A 20,292-nucleotide genomic window follows, 5' to 3' on the forward strand; every position below is an offset into this window, starting at 1 on the left:
TGTCTCTTAGTAAAACTACAGCCCAAAAACTTAAGGTATAAGTGATAAGTTAAGTTAATAATTAAGCTATGGAGAGCTGTTGAGCTTTCCATAACTAGATGACATGATAAAGTTGGCCTGTATGGTCTACGATGGGCTATAGATTCTTCTTCCATTATACGAAAACAGCATTACCGAAGACCTTAGTATTTAACCTTGTAAATGAACATGTCAGTTTTCTCCTCAATCGCGTGTTCAATAATGCAATGTGTCCAATAGCGCAATAGGGTGTCTTTATTTCTAGCGTTGCATTACAGCAAATCATTAAGAAAGTATGAAACAAACCTGAAAATAGGGCAGGACTTTACAAAGCCCTTCCCCAAGGAACCAAGTCTCAGTCACGTCCCACAGCACCGTCGCCGGCAAACAAAACAATATCACCATGAAATCAGCCACAGCTAGGTTGACAATGAAATAATTCGTAACAGTCCGCATTGAGTGATTCCTGTAAACCGCGACGCACACCAGCGCGTTCCCAAATAATCCGGTTATGAACACAAACGTGTGTGTAGCTATCAATATCCACTCGTACGGGTTTGGGTAAATATATTCTTGTATCATTTTGACATACTCCTCCTTTGTCATGTTGCAGTATTGTGGATCTCCAACGCAGGTTTCATTCTCTGCTTCCTCAAATTCACTAGAGTTCGTATCTGTTTTAAATCTATCATCATATTCGCTTATGATTTTGTTGGCTTTCATTTTTTTTGGTACATTCAGATCATCTTCTACAGTTGTCATTTCAAAAGATTCATGTTTATCAGCTATGTACAAACTCAATTGTTTGGTTGTGACATCATCGTCTGCTAATATATTTTCTTTGTTTAGCACAAAGATAAATAAAAATAATTTATTCACAAATGACACGGCCATTTTGGGAACTATTCGTTGATGTTTTATCGTCTAGCGTTTGAATCTGAAACGAAACAAAGACAATAATTAAATTTAAGACAAACATACATTTTGCTTGTATACGTCAAAGAAATTCAAAAGAAAATACTTTCTAATCTGAATAGATTTCATCTCATAAATAGGTTAAGCATAGAGTACAGATTTATAACTCGAAATCGTGTGCTAAGCTGTTGTTTCTAACTATAACCTAGCTTTAATGTTCACTTTCGTAAGGAGTTCGAAGTTGGGATCTTGAAATATAAAGGTTTTTTATTGGCAAAATGCCGAAGATAAAGACTTGCCCCAAGTGATGAGTAGTATAGAACACATAGGTAAAATTAATGTGGATACGGCCACCTTGAAACATTAAGTAGAAGCCTGAATTATTGTGCAAATCGGTTGTTGCACCTTTCCACTGGAACGCGTGACTGCTTCGCGATAGAAACTAAGTCGATGGTGGTAGCTACCAATGCAAACGTCCAATATGGGCATATCCAGTATAATTTTCAGGGCCATATAGTATTGTATATGTATGTGCTATTGATAATGTCGACTTTTTTATGGCATTTAATGCACACCAATTAACCTTACTTTATTGAAAATCTATATATATAAAAATGAATTGCTGTTCGTTAGTCTCGCTAAAACTCGAGAACGGCTGGACCGATATGGCTAATTTTGGTTTTGAATTATTCGTGGAAGTCCAGGGAAGGCTTAATAAATTAAATATGAAAATGCTCGGAATTAAATAAAATATCCACAATTTTGTTTTACCTTTGATGTGTCCCGCGTCGGACGGATTCCTTTTGTTTGTTTTAAGTTTATTTTATACAAAAGTTTAGGTCTTTTATTTATCGATTGAGGCACTACGAAGTCTGCCGGGTCAGCTAGTAGCTCATAAATTTTGACTGACTCGGTGGTGCAGTAGGTAGCGGTTCTGACTGTTGCGCCAAGGGTCGTGGGTTCGATTCCCGCATCGGGCAAACATTTATGTGATGAAGAGGTTTGTTTTTTCTTTGGGTGTTTACTGTCTAAATACATATGTATATATTTAAAGTATATGTATGCCAGTCTCTGGTAGCCACAACACAGGCAATCCTAATTTATTCCCAGTTATTTATTATTTATTTATTTACTTATTTATTTCCGTTGTTTTCGTTAGCAATAAAACGATAGTAGCCTTTTTTATGTAAACACGCCTTTATCCGACAATTAGCTCTCAATAACGCATCGAAAGCTGTATATCAGGATATAATTTGCCAATAAGCTTATCTGGAGATAAAAGCAACTTAATTGTGATCGGTGCTTATCCGATGGATATTTTGTATCCATGGATCAGCGCGTCGTGATAAAACAATGACTGATAGAACTCGCATACTTGTCAAAGTATAATTATATATTTTTATTGGCATAGTTTAGAGGGAGTCTTTAGACAAGGATGCATTATGTCTTTAAAGGAACACTATCTATCGATTTAGTATTACTTATATGTATTTATTTTATGTATCTCATTATATATGTACGTGTATGTATATATTCATGTGTGTGTGTGTGTTTTTTTTTATTGCTTAGATGGGTGGACGAGCTCACAGCCCACCTGGTGTTAAGTAGTTACTGGAGCCCATAGACATCCACAACGTAAATGCGCCACCCACCTTGAGAATAAGTTCTAAGGTCTCAAGTATAGTTACAACGGCTGCCCCACCCTTCAAACCAAAACGCATTACTGCTTTACGGCAGAAATAGGCAGAGTGGTGGTACCCACCCGCGCGGACTCACAAGAGGTCCTACCACCAGTAATTACGCAAATTATAATTTTGCGGGTTTCATTTTTTATTACACGATGTGATTTCTTCACCGTGGAAGTCAATCGTGAACATTTGTTGAGTACGTATTTCATTAGAAAAATTGGTACCCGCCTGAGATTCGACACCGGTGCATCGCTCAACACAAATGCATATTGCTATTGTGTATTTTATAAATAAATAAATTGATTAGATTGTGCTCTTCTACCCATTTATGTAAAGCTCTCCCTTTTTAAGAACGGTTAGCTGGTAGATAACTCAATTGTTGAGTTAAGCTCGCCATTTTATAACTTTTCGCAATTATTGTATTGTATTAACTGTGTGTACAAAAAAGAATAAAGAAACAATCTTGTTAACTGGCACAAGTAAGTAAGTACCACCACCCTACCTATATATTTTGTCGCGAAGCAATAATTACTACTGGTTTATATTACTGTGACGAGATTTAAATGTTTTGTTCTATTATTGCTAAGATGGTTAGATGAACTCACTGCCTGATGTTAATTAGTTACCGGAGCCCATAGATATCAACAACGTAAGTGCCTCCCATCTTGAAACATGAGTTCCACGTCTCACTTTTATAGTACAACGTCTGTCTCACCCTTCAAACCGAAACGCAGCCTCGCGGCAGAAATAGGCGGGGTGGTGATACCTACTGGTGGTTTTTTTCGATTCCTTAAGTTCAAAGGCGAGCTGAAGACGCAGTTCTCATGAGATGCTCTGATTGTAAAAAGAAAGTATAAGTTCAAAGGAATTAATATTGTCTATTTTAACATGTGACTTTTAGTAAACGCTAAATATAACAATAATATTTGTAATTCCATAGAAAAATATACAAAAAGATGTTTGTTGTGAAAGTAATTAAAATTAAGTTATTTTTTTATTTCTAAAGAAGGATTAACTTGGAGCCGTGTTAATTAGTCCATTATGGATTCTTTGTCTCGATAACGAAGAGTTTCCAATTATACTATTTATGGATAACAAACATAAATAATCGGTAAGGTAAACTCTTTAAATTGAAAGGTAAACTAATTGAAACTGAATTGACTTAAACAAATGAAATTAAATTGAAATTTAAACCAAATAAAATTGAAATGACTAATATAAATGAAATTTACTGGTGGTAGGACCTCTTGCGAGTCCACACGGGTAGGTACCACCACCCCGCCTATTTCTGCCGTGAAGCAGTAATGCGTTTCGGTTTGAAGGGTGAGGCAGCCGTTGTGACTATACTGAGACCTTAGAACTTATATCTCAAGGTGAGTGCCGCATTTGCGTTGTAGATGACATGTATATGAGCTTACCACTTAACTCGTCCACCCATTTAGATAGAATAACAAAAAAAAGCGATGAGTTTTTTTTTTAAAATAAATATATAAATATTTACTAACAGTCACGCCACGTTAACTGGTCCCGTGATAAGTTCGTAAGGAACTTGTGTTACAGGTACCGGATAACGGATATAAATGTAAGATTTTTATTATACACATACATATATTTAATATACATCCGTAGCCCTGGAAAATATATTTATATTTATCATACAAATATCTTCCCTTTGCGGGATTCGAACCCGCGACCCCCTTGTGTAGTGACCATGTCACTTACCACTACACCAGACGGCCGTTAAAGCCGTAATGTAAGCTCTTTAAATAGTTTAATCCTTAAATTGATGTTACAAGCATTTTAAAACCGTTTTAAAACCCGAGCCCCAAATACATGTTTACGTTTTAATAAACCAAACATTCACACTCTGATTTATCGTTTCCAATGAAAATATTCAATTTAACAGACAAATTTTCATGAAAATTCTCACGAAACATTTTTATTGGTTCATATAAATAAGAGTGTTATATATGATTTGTTTATAAGTAGACGGCGCGTTTAGTTTTAAGCTCTTGCTAATAGACGTTGGACAAGTTGTTTGGCACTGAGCTTGGGCCATGAGCTTAGCGTTTTTTTATTAATTTTTTTATTGCTTAGATCGGTGGACGAGCTCACAGCCCACCTGATATTAAGTGGTTACTGGAGCCCATAGATATCTACAACGCAAATGTGCCACCCACCTTGAGATATAAGTTCTAATGTCTCAAGTATAGTTACAACGGCTGCCCCACCCTTCAAACCGAAACGCATTACTGCTTCACGGCAGAAATAGGCGGGGCGGTGGTACCTACCCGTGCGGACTCACAAGAGGTCCTACCACCAGTAATTACGCAAATTACAATTTTGCGGGTTTAAAATGATAATAGTCGAAATAGCCGAAATAGTCGCCTTAACGAAGCCCAAACACATTTATTACGGACTAGTAGTCCCCTGGTAGTCGAAATTCAACTATAATCAATTGAAATTATAAGTTTGTACACTATTATGATTCTATTCTATAAGCACAGATTTCGCCAAGACTACACTTTAGACAAATATTAATAAAAACAAATACTTAATCTATTCTCAATTTGACCACAGACTATATAATTATAAGCAATAAGAAAAGTTTGACAATAAACAAATAGTATGCATGCATGTGTGTGTCAAATACATGGGTAGGGTATGGGTTTTTTTTATAGGTTTAATGTATTTTATATGCATAATTTAAAAAAATATTAACATTCTGCATTCCTTCTATATATTCTCTATAAATGTGGCAATTTTCATAATCCTCCGTCCCCGCAATTTTCGTAAAAAGAGGTACAAAGGTTTTGCTTCACGTAATAAATAGATACGATCCGGTGACGATTTCATTCCAAAGCGTAAGACATGAGGCGTGTTTGGTACTAACTGTTGCTACTTTGGTACTAGCTACTAATCTCAGTCTTGTTAGAATATTAATCCAAACAAAAAATTTTCATGTCAATGAATTGCTTGAAGTTGAAAGGTAGTTTTTTTGCTGAGATGGATGAACGAGCTCACAGCCTACCTGGTGATAAGTGGTTTCAAACATTTACCTATGAGAGAGATTACTCGCCGGTTTCGTAGCCACAAAAAAAAACATAAACAATCTATAATGAAGTAACGTGTTATTTAGAAAGAAAACAGTTTTATATCGGTAGATCTCAGTTACATCTGTCTTAATTGGATATTTCAACTACCAAATACATACTCGTCTCGTTAAGAATAACAATATTCTGTTAACTGACAACAAATCTTGAAGATCAGAGTTAATAATACTATACTGATAAAAAAAAAAACACTAGAACGTATAATTATTTTAACGTATTAATATATTATTTTTAGACTGGTATTACTGGTGGTAGGACCTCTTGGGAGTCCGCGCGGGTAGGTACCACCACCCTGCCTATTTCTGTCGTGAAGCAGTAATGCGTTTCGGTTTGAAGGGTGGGGCAGCCGTTGTAACCATACTTGAGACCTTAGAACTTATATATCAAAGTGGATGGCGCATTTACGTTGTAGATATCAATGGGCTCCAGTGGTCGCTTACCACCAGGTGGTCTGTGAGCTCGTCCACTCATCTAAGCAATAAAAAAAAGCATATTGGCCCTTGAATAATTTCTCGCTGTTTCTTTTTCAAAATAAAAGCTTTATTTAAATTATAAGGAACAAAAACATTTTATTCAAAATATTGCCCATCGCTAGCGACTACTTTCTCCCATCTTTTTGGCAGTATATGAATTCCGCGCATATAAAGGTATAAAATACATGAAACTTTTAACAAAATTTCAGGATTTATAAGCACGTATCGCGTCTATAGTCGTTCTAAAGTATACCTGATCGTTTATAAAATCGCTAAAGTTTCGCAGCGAACAAAAGCTTCAATGAAAGTATTAGCGGTCTATTTTTCTCATACGTACGTGTCACGTTAGTGAATATTACGATAACAAAATTCCTGAGTAAATAAGCCCACACGACGCTCTTGAGCTGATAATACTACAACAAACCGGGTGGCTCCGATTATTAATAGTCAACATTTTAATGTTGTGTCCGGTCTGCAAATATATACAGGGACGTCTTAAATCAGGCTGAGGCCCTTGGGCACACAAGAATTTGAGGCCCTTTTGGAAAGTAAAAAAAGCGAATTATAATAACATTTTTTTACTGAGTATGACCATTTATTATAGGTAATCAAATACAGTATGATATAATATGTCATTAATGATATTAGAATGCTGCTAGTTTTTTGGTTACGATTACGATAGCGGAAACCGTTATCGTGATGGCTAGATGGTGTACTTAGTAAATTAGGTAGGACGCTTTCGGAAATATTATTAATTAGTACAGTTGAAATAGGCGCAGTCATCGATTTAATGGCGTAGTATATGCCTTGTAAATATCTTCTGATAATATTACTGATTTGTGAAAAAAGTGTAATGTGCCCGACAAAAATGTTTTGAGAATAAATGTGTGAGAGAAATTGTCGGTCCTTCGGGGCCCCCTGAGAATGGAGGCCCTGGGCACGGGCCCCGTGTGCCCTTATGGTAAAGACGGCATTTAATATACATGTAGGAACGGAACGGTATGGATGAATGACAGATATGGAGCATGACTGAGTGAGAGAGATAGGAGATGTCGTGTTAGGAAGTAAGGAAGACGGCGAACCAATGCGGAACACTTAGTTTTATTTCTTAAGCAAGAGGAGGGTAGTTGCAGGACGCGACCGCGGACAGACACGGCTTAACAAGATGTTTATATTTAGTTATATATATTAAGACGAAATAAAGAGTTAAGTTTGTGTGAAGTGATCGACCGTTTGACTGGCCCACCCTAAACATAAAACCCCACATAATTATATAAAAAAACTAGCGACCCGCCCTCGCTTCGCTTCGGAAATATTAAATTTATTTATTGATAGGCGAAGCCCGCCATGTTGCGCGCGGTACGACAATAACTGCGGGTGACGCGGCGGGGTGAAGCTAGTCTAAAAAAGTAGCCCAAGTTACTCCTTATATCATCAGCTACCTATTAGTGAAAGTCTCATCAAAATCGGTCCAGCCGTTCCAGAGATTAGCCGGAACAAACAGACAGACAGACAAAAATTGTAAAAAATGTTATTTTGGTGTATGTACCCTATATATAATTCATATGCATGTAGTAAAAAGCGGTTATTTCAATACTACAAACAGACACTCTTATCTTATTTTTATGTATAGATTTTTATTTAAGTTCCAGTAGTACCACCCAAAAACGAATTAAAAAGAGAATTGACGGATTTTTCTGCTTCAAACATCCTACCCTCAGTCTTTTAGACTACTCGTGACCGTAACGTTTGCCAATTCTTCTTCTTCTTGCCCTTATCATCTATATTGAATCAGCTTAGCATGTCCCCTTTACCATTCAGGCCCATCATATGCCCTTTCTTCACACGCATCCTTCTCTTACATATCCTCTTTATCACAGTCTACTTACTTCTTACTGGTGGTAGGACCTCTTGTGAGTCCGCACGGGTAGGTACCACCACCCTGCTTATTTCCGCCGTGAAGCAGTAATGCATTTCGGTTTGAAGGGTGGGGCAGCCGTTGTAACTATACTGAGACCTTAGAACTTATATCTCAAGGTGGGTGGCGCATTTACGTTATAGATGTCTATGGGCTCCAGTAACCACTTAACACCAGGTGGGCTGTGAGCTCGTCCACCCCCCATCTAAGCAATAAAAAAATAATAAAAAATGTCCATCCAAGTCTTTTCAGGACACCCCCTCCTGACATTAGCATTTATCATTATCATCCTCAGGGTCTTTTTGGCTAGATGATCACCTTCTCTTCGCACAACCTAGACAACCTTAGACTCCTTATTTCCTCGGTCACTGGCTCCACTTTCAAAATCCCCTTATACACTAAGTTCTAATTTTATCCACTCTTATTACTGGTCGTTTGAACATTCGCGTTTCTGCTGCATGCATTCCTATTTCATCCATCCAACACTCTGATGTATACAATACTGCTGGTCTTGTAGCTGATCGGATCGGGTCGCTTGGAACCTCTGGGTATGCGGAGGGACTTCGGTTCCCTCTGTATTTTGTGCCGTATGTTCCATGGGGAGTGCTCTGAGGAGTTGTTCGAGATGATACCGGCATCTCGTTTTTACCATCGCGCCGCCCGCCACCGGAGTAGAGTTCATCCATACTACCTGGAGCCACTGCGGTCTTCCACAGTGCGTTTCCAGAGGTCTTTTTTGCCACGTACCATCCGGCTATGGAATGAGCTCCCCTCCACGGTGTTTCCCGAGCGCTATGACATGTCCTTCTTCAAACGAGGCTTGTGGAGAGTATTAAGCGGTAGGCAGCATAAGACCTGTAGCTTGCAACAGCGCTTAATATTGGGTACTCATGAAAAGTAAAGATCGCAATTGGTAATAGCGTCTATAATTGATATAATAAAACAAATGATTTATACATTTAATAATTGCCTGTCCCGATATCTGGCAGATTTTTAGAAATGTCATCTCTAGAATAAGGGGTGAACAACGATTGCATGAAATCCCGTTGTATTTCATTAACTTTTACTTATAAATAGCGGACACGTATGTACCTACATAATATATTGCCATATAAAAAAATTTTAAAGAATTAAAAGTTGTAAATATAAATAGAAAGTTCATCACTTTTAGTTACTATAGTCACAGCATCAAAACTATAATATTTTGTTAAAAAGATACAAATACATACCGACGTGAATCTGTTTTTATTGTAAGGATTTTGTTATTGGAAGATCGTATTTTTTTTTATTTTTTTTTATTGCTTAGGTGTGTGGACGTGCTCACAGCCCACCTGGTGTTAAGTGGTTATTGGAGCCCATAGACATCCACAACGCAAATGCGCCACACACCTTGAGATATAGTTCTAAAGTCTCAGTATAGTCACAACGGCTGCCCCACCCTTCAAACCGAAACGCATCACTGCTTCACGGCAGAAATAGGCGGGGCGGTGGCACCCACCCGTGCGGACTCACAAGAGGTCCTACCACCAGTAATTACGCAAATTATAATTTTGCGGGTTTGATTTTTATTGCACGATGTTATTCCTTCACCGTGGAAGTCAATCGTGAACATTTGTTGAGTACGTATTTCATTAGAAAAACTGGTACCCGCCAGCGAGATTCGAACACCAGTGCATCGCTCGTTACGAATGCATCGGACGTCTTATCCTTTAGGCCACGACGACTTCAAATTGTAAAGGTAATTGTAATTGTAAAGGTCAGCATCATTTTGCAATGAAATACTTGGAACCTATTTCTCAAAATGGACTCTGTATCTACCAGGTTGGCCCAGCTCAACAAGGTTGGCCCAATGGCTTAACGTCCCGCAAATCGCGTGCGGCCCGTAGGCAAAAGCACTTCGTAAAAGCTTCGGTCCTCGGGTGACAGAAGAACTGGGTGGGCCCAGTATCGGGTTGGCTATGAACTCCTGAGAGTAAGAGCAAAACTACTGTTACGCCGGTAAGAGTAACGCCATCTATCGCCGAATAGTAGAAACGAATACCAAAGGATCTAGTAGCATCTAGAACGCTCGAGAAGTACAACGCTATCTGTTGTCAGACAGCGGAAACTCATCGAAGGTACTCGACTTGTTAGGAATGTTCTCGATAATTTTAGGGATGTCGTATTGACTATATAAGCATTGCAGGCATGTCACGAAGACAGTAATCGGATCTACTCGAAGCGAAACAGCAAACAGATCGCCTGAAGCGAAGCGGAAGAAGTGAACTACTAGTTGTAAAGTGTTCTGTGAGTGTTTTAAGTGTTAATAAAATCTTAATTTGTACTTCGGTAGAATTTTTATTTAACCCAAGCGCGTAATAATACTTCTAAAATGCACAATTCTACTGAAACACCCCAAATAAATTAATTTCTTACCAAGCAGAGCACTGAGATATGGGCGATAAAAATTAAATAGATAAAATATTCCTGAATCAATAACACCTTCTTGAAGCGTTCGCCTAATTGACTAAATGAAAATTTAATTTTAAAACCGGCAACTTTCCTCAACAAATTAAATTAATAAAACAATATCTGACAAATTGCCTAAATGTCTTCTCAAACTACAATTTCTTACCGAACAAAAGGAATTGAGTTCTTGAAATAGATTTAAATTGAATTGGTAAAGCAGAAGGTTCATTGTTTGAGGTTAGGGGATCTTCCAATCTTCCAATCTTTATACAGAATTTTTATTGCATTAATAGATGAAAGAGGTCATTGCCCAACTGGTGCTGATTGGTTATCGGTATCCATAGTAACGACAATGCCATCAGCTACCTTGACCCATGAGGTCCAAGTTTATTGCTAATAATCGACGATGTGGATACCCAGCTATAACCCGTAGAGGCTTTACTCAAGGCCACGGTAGCAGTATTTTTCGATTACCTTCTAACCTCCCAAAGGGCACCATACTACTTGATCTGAAGACTGTGTAGCCGTATTTCCATACTCGATCCTGTGGACCAAATGGTAAACAGTCGACGTCGCCCTAAGCACGTCATTACGTATCCTCCGGATCCATTAACGGTGCTTTTTGGTACCACAAGCACCAGTCACCGTCCTCGTCGAACCCGTCGCTTGCGACGAAGGGCTCGACGAGTGAATCAATCCATAGACACAGCCCACTGAATTTCTCGCTGGGTCTTCTAGTAGGTCGCGTTTCCGATCCGGTGGTAGATTCTGCGAAACACTGCTCTTACGAGGGCCAGTGTTAGCAACACACCCGGCTTGAGCCCCATGAGCTTACCTACACGTCAAGGAGAAGCTGAAATAGCCTCTCAAGGCTATCAGTATAGGCAGTAAAAAAAACCGTATTTAATATTGTTGAGACTTACGTCGTGACTTAAGATGGAAAACATCATTCAAATTCACTACAAGATTAGACAATAGTGTATTAGGCATAATAGTACAAATTGTGTCATTCGCATTAACCCACAAACTTTTTTCATCTAATGTATTAGCTGTTTTTAACGGCTTTTATTGGGCACATAAACCAAATTGAAGTTAATTTATCAGTACGGATATATCGTAAAACAAATACCTTCACGTTAACTCACGCGAATGTAATAAAATGATAGTAAAACGGCTATTCTTATAAATGTAATTAAAAACTTTTCGAACGCGAAAATCGCGCAGAGCTCGGTGGCTATGCCCTGTGATATGCTGATGTGATAACACGCTGTGCCCTCGCGAGGGATTAAGGAGACGAAATATAAATAGCTACCGTTCTAATATAAATCGTTGTGGCCTAAAATACGCGCTGTAAACTGTCGAGATTCTTGTTCGAGAAGATGGCACCACATGATAACCCCCTTGTCGTAGCCCCCCAATTTCCGTCCCGGACGATGGGGCACCGCACAATAATCGTCGCCTTAGACGACGTCATTTGAGATCCCCTTGATACAGTCTCCGTGCTTTAGGCATTCCGAGCGCCATTCTCACCGAATGCGACGAAAAGTTTGACGTGTAACTTAACCCATCCCACTAAGTTGCCAAATCAAGCATGATAACAAACATCATCTATATATTTATTATACGTGAAGCAAAAACTTTGTACCCTTTTTAACGAAAATTGCACGAACGGAGGAGTATGAAATTTTCCACACTTATAGAGAATATAGAGAAGAAGTGCACAATGCCAATATTTTTTTTAAATAATTCATAAAAGATACATTAAATCAATAAAGAAAACATTACACACACTACATACCATGTATTTGACGCACACACGCATGCATACTATTTATTGTCAAACTTTTGTCCTTGACGTCTGTTGTCAAATTGAGATTAAATATTGTTTGTCTTTGTTAATATTTTTTATAGTGTAGTCTTGGCGAAATTTGTGATTATAAAAGTATAAAATACAATCATAATAGTGTACAAACTTACAATTCCAACTAATTATAGTCGAATTTCGACTACTGCGCGACCTCTAGTTTTATTAATTTTATCCAAAATTCGTATAACAGAATCGTTCTCTTGACGTATAAACAAACAGAAGAGAGTTTCTTTATTCGATTTACGATCATCTCGACGTGTGAGTGTATTTTAATGTACGTGATTCTCGAGTTCGCAAAATAAATATCGATTGATAAAATAAACTTTTTGTTTTTATTTATTTATTTAAAAGAACGATTCCGGAAATATATTGTTCACACTTTCGTTTTGGCACTTCGGTTGTTCTTCAATATTTTTAAGTGGTTCATTCCGTGTGTGTTCGAAGAAAAACGAAAGATACCACCACCCTGCCGGGTAGGTACCACCACCCTGCCTATATCTGCCGTGAAGCAGTAATGCGTTTCGGTTTGAAGGGTGGGGCAGCCGTTGTAACTATACTGAGATCTTAGAACTTATATCTCAAGGTGGGTGGCGCATTTACGTTGTAGATGTCCATGGGCTCCAGTAACCACTTTACACCAGGTAGGCTGTGAGCTCGTCCACCCATCTAAGCAATAAAAAAAAACTTTTAATGCTGTGAAGAAAAGTTGATGTAGATGATCCTATTTTGTTTTCTCTCTGTACCATAAAGCAGACTCTGTCTTTCATAACTTAAGCAAGAATAGTGTTGATTTACACGGCCCACATTCCCATAAACTCTCTCCATGTCATTCTGTTTCTGCAGGATAGCCATCGGAGCACCGCGGTGCGTGAGGAATGTCGACCTTCACGCCGATTTAAATTTAGAACAGATACGTAAGTATGTTAAGGTAGCGTCAGAACGCTACTTTGACAAACCGCAGCCCACTGAGTGCCTCGCCGGATTTTCTCAATGAGCCGCGATTCCGATCTGGTTGTAGTTTCTGCAAAGGATCGCTCTAGCTAGAGCTAGTGTTAGTCCTCGCAAGCAAATATGTTGTGTTACGTGTAGATAATCGGTTTGAATTACCTCTAGCTTAGTTTACATTTTAAATTACTAAATAATTTTCTTGCTCAATTACCTTCTTTTGGACATTATTAATATACAAAATTTATCTCTACCTACCGCGGAGTGAAACAGCTGGTCTGTGCTGACGTTTCTTGTACACTAATAGCCACATTGAAAAGCTATAAATGATCATTCTTGGTCGCGTTGATGATATATATTTGTAATATTCTCATCATCGCGTTGCGGTATTACATTCGATCCTTTCACCTTTGCCTTGTCACATTATGTCCCACGCGGACTTGAAGAAATATTATCATTTCTCTTTCTGTAATATATAAAAAATAGGTAAACAAAATTCAAACAAGTTTCCACCATCAACATCACATATGTGAAGAAAGTGAACAAAGAAAAAGAAATTTATAAATTTACTAGCTGTACCCGTCCGCTTCGCCGAGCATTTAAAATTAACATTATTATTTCTCACCCCCACAAAGATTCTCATCATTAACGCCCCCGCAACTGGTGTAGGGAGTCCAACGATCATATAACTATTAGCCTATCCATTAAGTACATGTATTTTCTACATGGATACCAAGTTTGAAGTCAATCGGATGCTTGGTTCAGTAGTTATAACGGAACATCCGTAAAAACCACTGTAAATTTATATATTAATATAGATGATTACAAAAACAAAAAGCAACACAGTACGCACATATGTATATATTTACATCCACCTCTATTTTATGTATATACATGTGGGACACGTCGGACCTAACTCACCTTAAATATATGTCATGAATAATACATATCTATGCCAACATTATAAGAAACGAAATCCCCAAATAGTCCTTTATAAAAAATTATAGAGGTCGCAGCCCCGATCATTCTCGCTCACGACTCGGTCGTGCGCGGACGTGCTTTCCGATCCGTGGCCCGCTTGCGAGCTGCGTCTCTGAACTCACAGTTGTGCTCGACAGTGTAGTGACCGTGAATACATCGTGCGTACAATTCAGTAGTGCGGACGTGCCGATCCGTTGGTCGCTTGCGATCTGCGTATCGAGGTCCATTTTTGTGCGCTAAAGTTTTGTAACCGCGAACCCACCCTTACCAACTGCCTTTTTCAAGGCAAAACCAATCGCTACGTTCAGCTTCCTGTGGCACTCACAGGCTAGCGATTTCCTAACCCTTCCCAAAAACAACAGTCTTTTTCAAGACTAGACCCCCGCTCGCGATTCTGCCTGCTGTAGCACTATACAGCCCGAGCGGGTTCCTTTCCTTTTCCCCGCCGATTGCCGTTTTCACGGCATAGGCATTCCCCCCCCCTGCTCCTTGCTGTCCTGCAGCACAGGGGGGTTACAAATCCTATCCGGGGCCTCGCCTTTCGGCGAGTTCAACAAAAGTCCCGGGGCCGCCCCCCCCGGGCAAGAAGACCGAAAATGCAGCAAGAAGAAAGTGTCAGTGAAAGTGCTAGTGACATTGTCGGGTTCCTCCGGGATAGGTACCCGTCAATTAGGGCCGAGTACTTAGCGTATAGGGCCTCCCGTGGCAATCCCTCCCCCCCCGCGTCCGTCGCCGCGTATTTCAACCGTGCCTCGGAGGCACGCCGCGCGCCCCCCGCCGCCGCGTTAAGTTCGAGCGCACGTTTCGACGATGCGACTCACGAAGCGCCTAGCGCTACCCCCACCCCCGCGCCCGCGTCGGTTACGTCATCACGCGCTACGTCCGCCGCGACCTCGATCGTTTCAAGTTCAGGCTCCGATACCGAATCGGAGATGGATTTCGAATCTGCGTCAAGCCCTCAGCCTGGAACTTCGGATGGGTTCCAAACCGTAACGCGCGGTAAAAAGCGTACTCGCGCCGTGGAGTCCCGGAACTCCACGACAAAACAGACGAAATCCGCGTCCGCCTCTCGACCGAAAGTCGTAGTTACACCGGAGTCGGACTCCGCGCGCCGCGTAACCCCACCGCCGCGTCCCAAGCCCGCGCCCGCTCCCAAAGTAGCTGCCCCGCCCCCGCTGATACTTCAAGAGAAGACAGCGTGGAATCGCGTGTCCCAGGCCCTTCAGGCAAATAAAATTAACTACACCCATGCGCGTAACGTCGCGCATGGGATTCAGATCAAGGTCGCAACGCCGGGCGACCATAGGGCCCTCTCAGCATACCTCCGAAAGGAGAACATAGGTTTCCACACCTATGCTCTTCAGGAGGACCGCGAGCTCCGCGTAATAATACGCGGAGTCCCTAAGGAGCTAGAAATAGACTACATTAAGGAGGATCTGACCGCTCAGGCCCTCCCGATAGTTAGTGTGCACCGGATGCACAGCGGGCGGGGCAAACAGCCCTATAATATGATACTCGTGGCGTTAGAACCCACCCCGGAGGCCAAAAAGAAGATCGCATGTCTCACGACAATTTGCGGCCTATCCGGGATCTCGATCGAAGCCCCCCACAAGCGTGGCACTCCCGGGCAGTGCTACAGGTGCCAACTCTATGGCCACTCGGCGCGTAATTGCCACGCGCGCCCCCGCTGCGTGAAATGCCTCGGCGATCACGCTACGTTAGACTGCGTTAGAGATAGGGAAACCGCGACCGAACCTCCCAGCTGTGTCCTATGCCTTAAGCAAGGGCACCCCGCGAACTACCGTGGATGTCCCAGGGCTCCGCGAAAACGCCCAACCCACCCAGCTCCGCGAACCGTCGGCCCAAAGACTTCGGCACCTTCAGTGCCGAAACCCGCCTTCGTGCCGGCTGCAGTTCCCACGGTCTCGGCGTGGAAAAAGCCGCTGCCGTATACGAAGGCGGGAACGGAAACCGCACCCCCGCCCCCGCTCGTGACACGCCCCGCGCCCCAGCCCCTGCTCGCACCTCGCCCCGCGCCCGCGTTCCGTCCCCCGCAACCCTCCGCCGTCAACGACTTCGCGCTCGTGCGTGACTTCGTCACCGCGGTCAACTTCGACCGTCTGCGATCGTTCGCAGACGCGATACGTAGGTCGGTAACCCCGAACAGCGGCTCGCGGCCGCTTTCGATCACATGGACGTCTACGAGTCCGTGTCGCGTACGTTATAAAATCTTTACCGGTAACCAATGGCGCAAAAAGGTAGAGAAAAACCTTATTCCCTTACGTTAGCATTCTATAATGCTAACGGACTCGCGCGGCAACGCGATCAATTTTTTGAATTCCTCCGCGACAATCTTGTAGATATTCTATTAGTGCAGGAAACCTGTCTGAAGCCCTCGCGTCGTGACCCGAAAGTCGCGAATTACGTCATGGTTAGGAATGACAGACTCACCGCCTCCAAAGGCGGGACTGCCATTTACTATAGGCGGGCCCTGCACGTTGTCCCTCTCGATACTCCCTCGCTCTCACATATCGAGGCGTCAGTGTGCCGTATCTCGCTGACGGGACACCAGCCGATCGTCATCGCATCCGTTTATCTCCCCCCGGACAAGCCCCTCCTGAGCAGTGACATCGAGTCACTGTTCGGCATGGGAGACTCTGTCATCCTGGCAGGCGATTTAAATTGCCACCACACTAGGTGGAACTGCCATCGTACAAACGTTAACGGTAGGCGTCTCGACGCGTTTATAGACGACCTCACCTTTGAAATAGTCGGTCCCCCAACTCCAACATGTTATCCGTATAACATCGCGCTCCGTCCGAGCACTATAGACCTGGCATTGCTTAGGAACGTAACTCTGCGCTTGCGTTCCATCGAAGCAATGTCAGAGCTCGACTCAGACCACCGACCTGTCGTTATGCAGCTCGGTCGCCCTCACAACCCAGTCACTGTTACGAGGACCATGGTGGATTGGAATAAGCTGGGCACGTGCCTAGCCGACGCCGCTCCGCCAATCCTCCCTTACGGCCCGGATTCGAATCCATCCCCCGAGGACACCGTCGAATCCATAAACATCATTACCGATCACATCTCTTCCGCGATCATTAGATCTTCTAAAGAAGTCGATGTGGAGGACAGCTTCCACCGCATCAGACTGTCCCCCGATCTTAGGAATCTCTTAAGAGTTAGGAACGCGGCAATCCGGGCCTACGATCGTCTTCCCACGCATTCAAACCGGATTCAGATGCGTCGTCTACAACGCGAAGTCCACTCCCGCTTAAGCGACGCGCGTAACGATAATTGGCATAGTTATTTAGAACAACTCACGCCCTCCCACCAAGCATACTGGCGACTAGCTAGGACTCTCAAATCCGAAACTACCGCTACTATGCCTCCCCTCTTACGCCCTTCAGGCCAACCACCGGCATTCGATGACGATGACAAGGCTGAGCTGCTGGCCGATGCACTGCAAGAGCAGTGCACCACCAGCACTCAATACGCGGACCCCGAACACACCGAGTTAGTCGACAGGGAGGTCGAGCGCAGAGCTTCCCTGCCGCCCTCGGACGCGTTACCCCCCATTACCACGGACGAAGTTAGAGACGCGATCCACAACCTCCAACCTAGGAAGGCACCAGGCTCCGACGGCATCCACAACCGCGCGCTAAAATTTTTGCCAGTCCAACTGATAGCAATGTTGGCTACAATTTTAAATGCCGCTATGACGCACTGCATCTTTCCCGCGGTGTGGAAAGAAGCGGACGTTATCGGTATACATAAGCCGGGCAAACCGACAAACGAAACTTCTAGTTACCGTCCGATTAGTCTCCTCTCGACGATAGGAAAAATCTACGAACGGCTCCTTAGGAAACGCCTCTGGGATTTTGTTACCGCGAACAAAATTCTCATAGACGAACAGTTCGGATTCCGCTCTAAACACTCGTGCGTACAACAAGTGCACCGCCTCACGGAGCACATTCTGATAGGACTAAATAGGCGTAAACAAATCCCGACCGGCGCCCTCTTCTTCGACATCGCGAAGGCGTTCGACAAAGTCTGGCACAACGGTTTAATTTATAAACTGTACAACATGGGAGTGCCAGACAGACTCGTGCTCATCATACGAGACTTCTTGTCGAACCGTTCGTTTCGATATCGAGTAGAGGGAACTCGTTCTCGTCCCCGTCAACTGACCGCCGGAGTCCCGCAAGGCTCCGCGCTCTCCCCGTTATTATTTAGTTTGTATATCAATGATATACCCCGGTCTCCGGAGACCCATCTAGCGCTCTTCGCCGATGACACGGCTATCTACTACTCGTGTAGGAAGATGTCGCTGCTTCATCGGCGACTCCAGATCGCAGTAGCCACCATGGGACAGTGGTTCCGGAAGTGGCGAATAGACATCAACCCCACGAAAAGCGCAGCGGTGCTCTTCAAAAGGGGTCGCCCTCCGAACATCACTTCGAGCATCCCACTCCGTAGTAGGCGCGCAAACACCTCCGCCGTTAGTCCCATCACTCTCTTTGGCCAGCCCATACCGTGGGTCTCGAAGGTCAAATATCTAGGCGTCACCCTCGACAGAGGGATGACATTCCGTCCCCATATAAAAACGGTACGCGACCGCGCCGCGTTTATTCTAGGACGACTCTATCCAATGCTTTGTAGTCGAAGCAAACTGTCCCTCCGTAATAAGGTAACTCTCTACAAAACTTGTATACGCCCCGTCATGACGTATGCAAGCGTAGTGTTCGCTCACGCAGCCCGCACCAACTTGAAATCCCTTCAGGTTATTCAATCACGATTCTGCAGGATAGCCGTCGGAGCGCCTTGGTTCCTTAGGAATGTGGATCTCCACGACGACCTGGAGCTCGACTCTTTTAGTAAGTATCTACAGTCGGCATCGCTGCGCCATTTTGAGAAGGCGGCACGACATGAGAACCCTCTCATCGTAGCCGCTGGAAATTACATACCCGACCCAGTAGACCGAATGGTAAACCGTCGACGTCGCCCAAAGCACGTCATTACGGATCCTCCTGATCCATTAACGGTGCTTTTAGGCACCACAAGCACCGGTCACCGTCCTCGTCGAACCCGTCGCTTGCGACGAAGGGCTCGACGAGCGAACTAACCCATAGACACAGCCCACTGAGTTTCTCGCCGGATCTTCTCAGTGGGTCGCGTTTCCGATCCGGTGGTAGATTCTGCGAAGCACTGCTCTTGCTAGGGTCAGTGTTAGCAACTCTCCGGTTGAGCCCCGCGAGCTCACCTACTAACGTTAGGGCGAAGCTGAAATAGCCTCTCAAGGCTATCAGCATAGGTAGGAAAAAAAAAAAAAAAAAAAAAAAAAAAAAAAAAAAAAAAAAAAAAAAAAAAAAAAAAAGCAGCCCCGATAAAGGAAAAATTAAACAGACAAATTTATTTCATTTTCTTTTGTCTCTTTTTTTTTGTCTCATCAGAGCTTATGTAACGACAGAGCTTATTTGTGAATATGTTTTGACGATGAAATATTTGGAAATCAAAACTGGTTTAGGGATCTCAAAATCCTGTCTTGGAGTTATTAGAATCCACTGATACGACAACTTGAAAAGCTTTTTTTTATTGCTTTTTATTTTTATTGCTTAAATGGTTGGACGAGCTCACAGCCCACCTGGTATTAAGTGGTTACTGGAGCTCATAGACATCTACAATGTAAATGCGCCACCCACCTTGAGATATGATCTAAGGTCTCAGTATAGTTACAACAGCTGTCCCACCCTTCAAACCGAAACGCATTACTGCTTCACGGCAGAAATAGGCAGGGCGGTGGTACCTACCCGCGCGGACTCACAAGAGGTCCTACCGCCAGTAAAAAGCGACATCAAATTTCAAATTGGACCACCCAATTCGTGTCAAAGCTAAATAAATTTGTAACTGTCCCATAATCCTC

The 20,292-nt window shown here is 42.7% G+C and overlaps 1 protein-coding gene across 1 annotated transcript in view; it reads right to left on the minus strand.

Annotated features, from left to right (window-relative positions):
* The window catches only part of NGR-A16 (neuropeptide receptor A16), an 82,418-nt gene that overhangs the window by 38,573 nt on the left and 23,553 nt on the right, over positions 1-20,292 (minus strand). The window contains exon 2 of the mRNA XM_028173647.2: positions 325-955. Within this exon, the coding sequence (XP_028029448.2) occupies positions 325-912 (588 nt within the window). The 5' untranslated portion in view covers positions 913-955. The remainder of the gene's footprint in view (positions 1-324; positions 956-20,292) is intronic.

Source organism: Bombyx mandarina, chromosome 20, assembly GCF_030267445.1.
Source record: "Bombyx mandarina strain Sakado chromosome 20, ASM3026744v2".
NCBI lineage: Eukaryota > Metazoa > Arthropoda > Insecta > Lepidoptera > Bombycidae > Bombyx > Bombyx mandarina.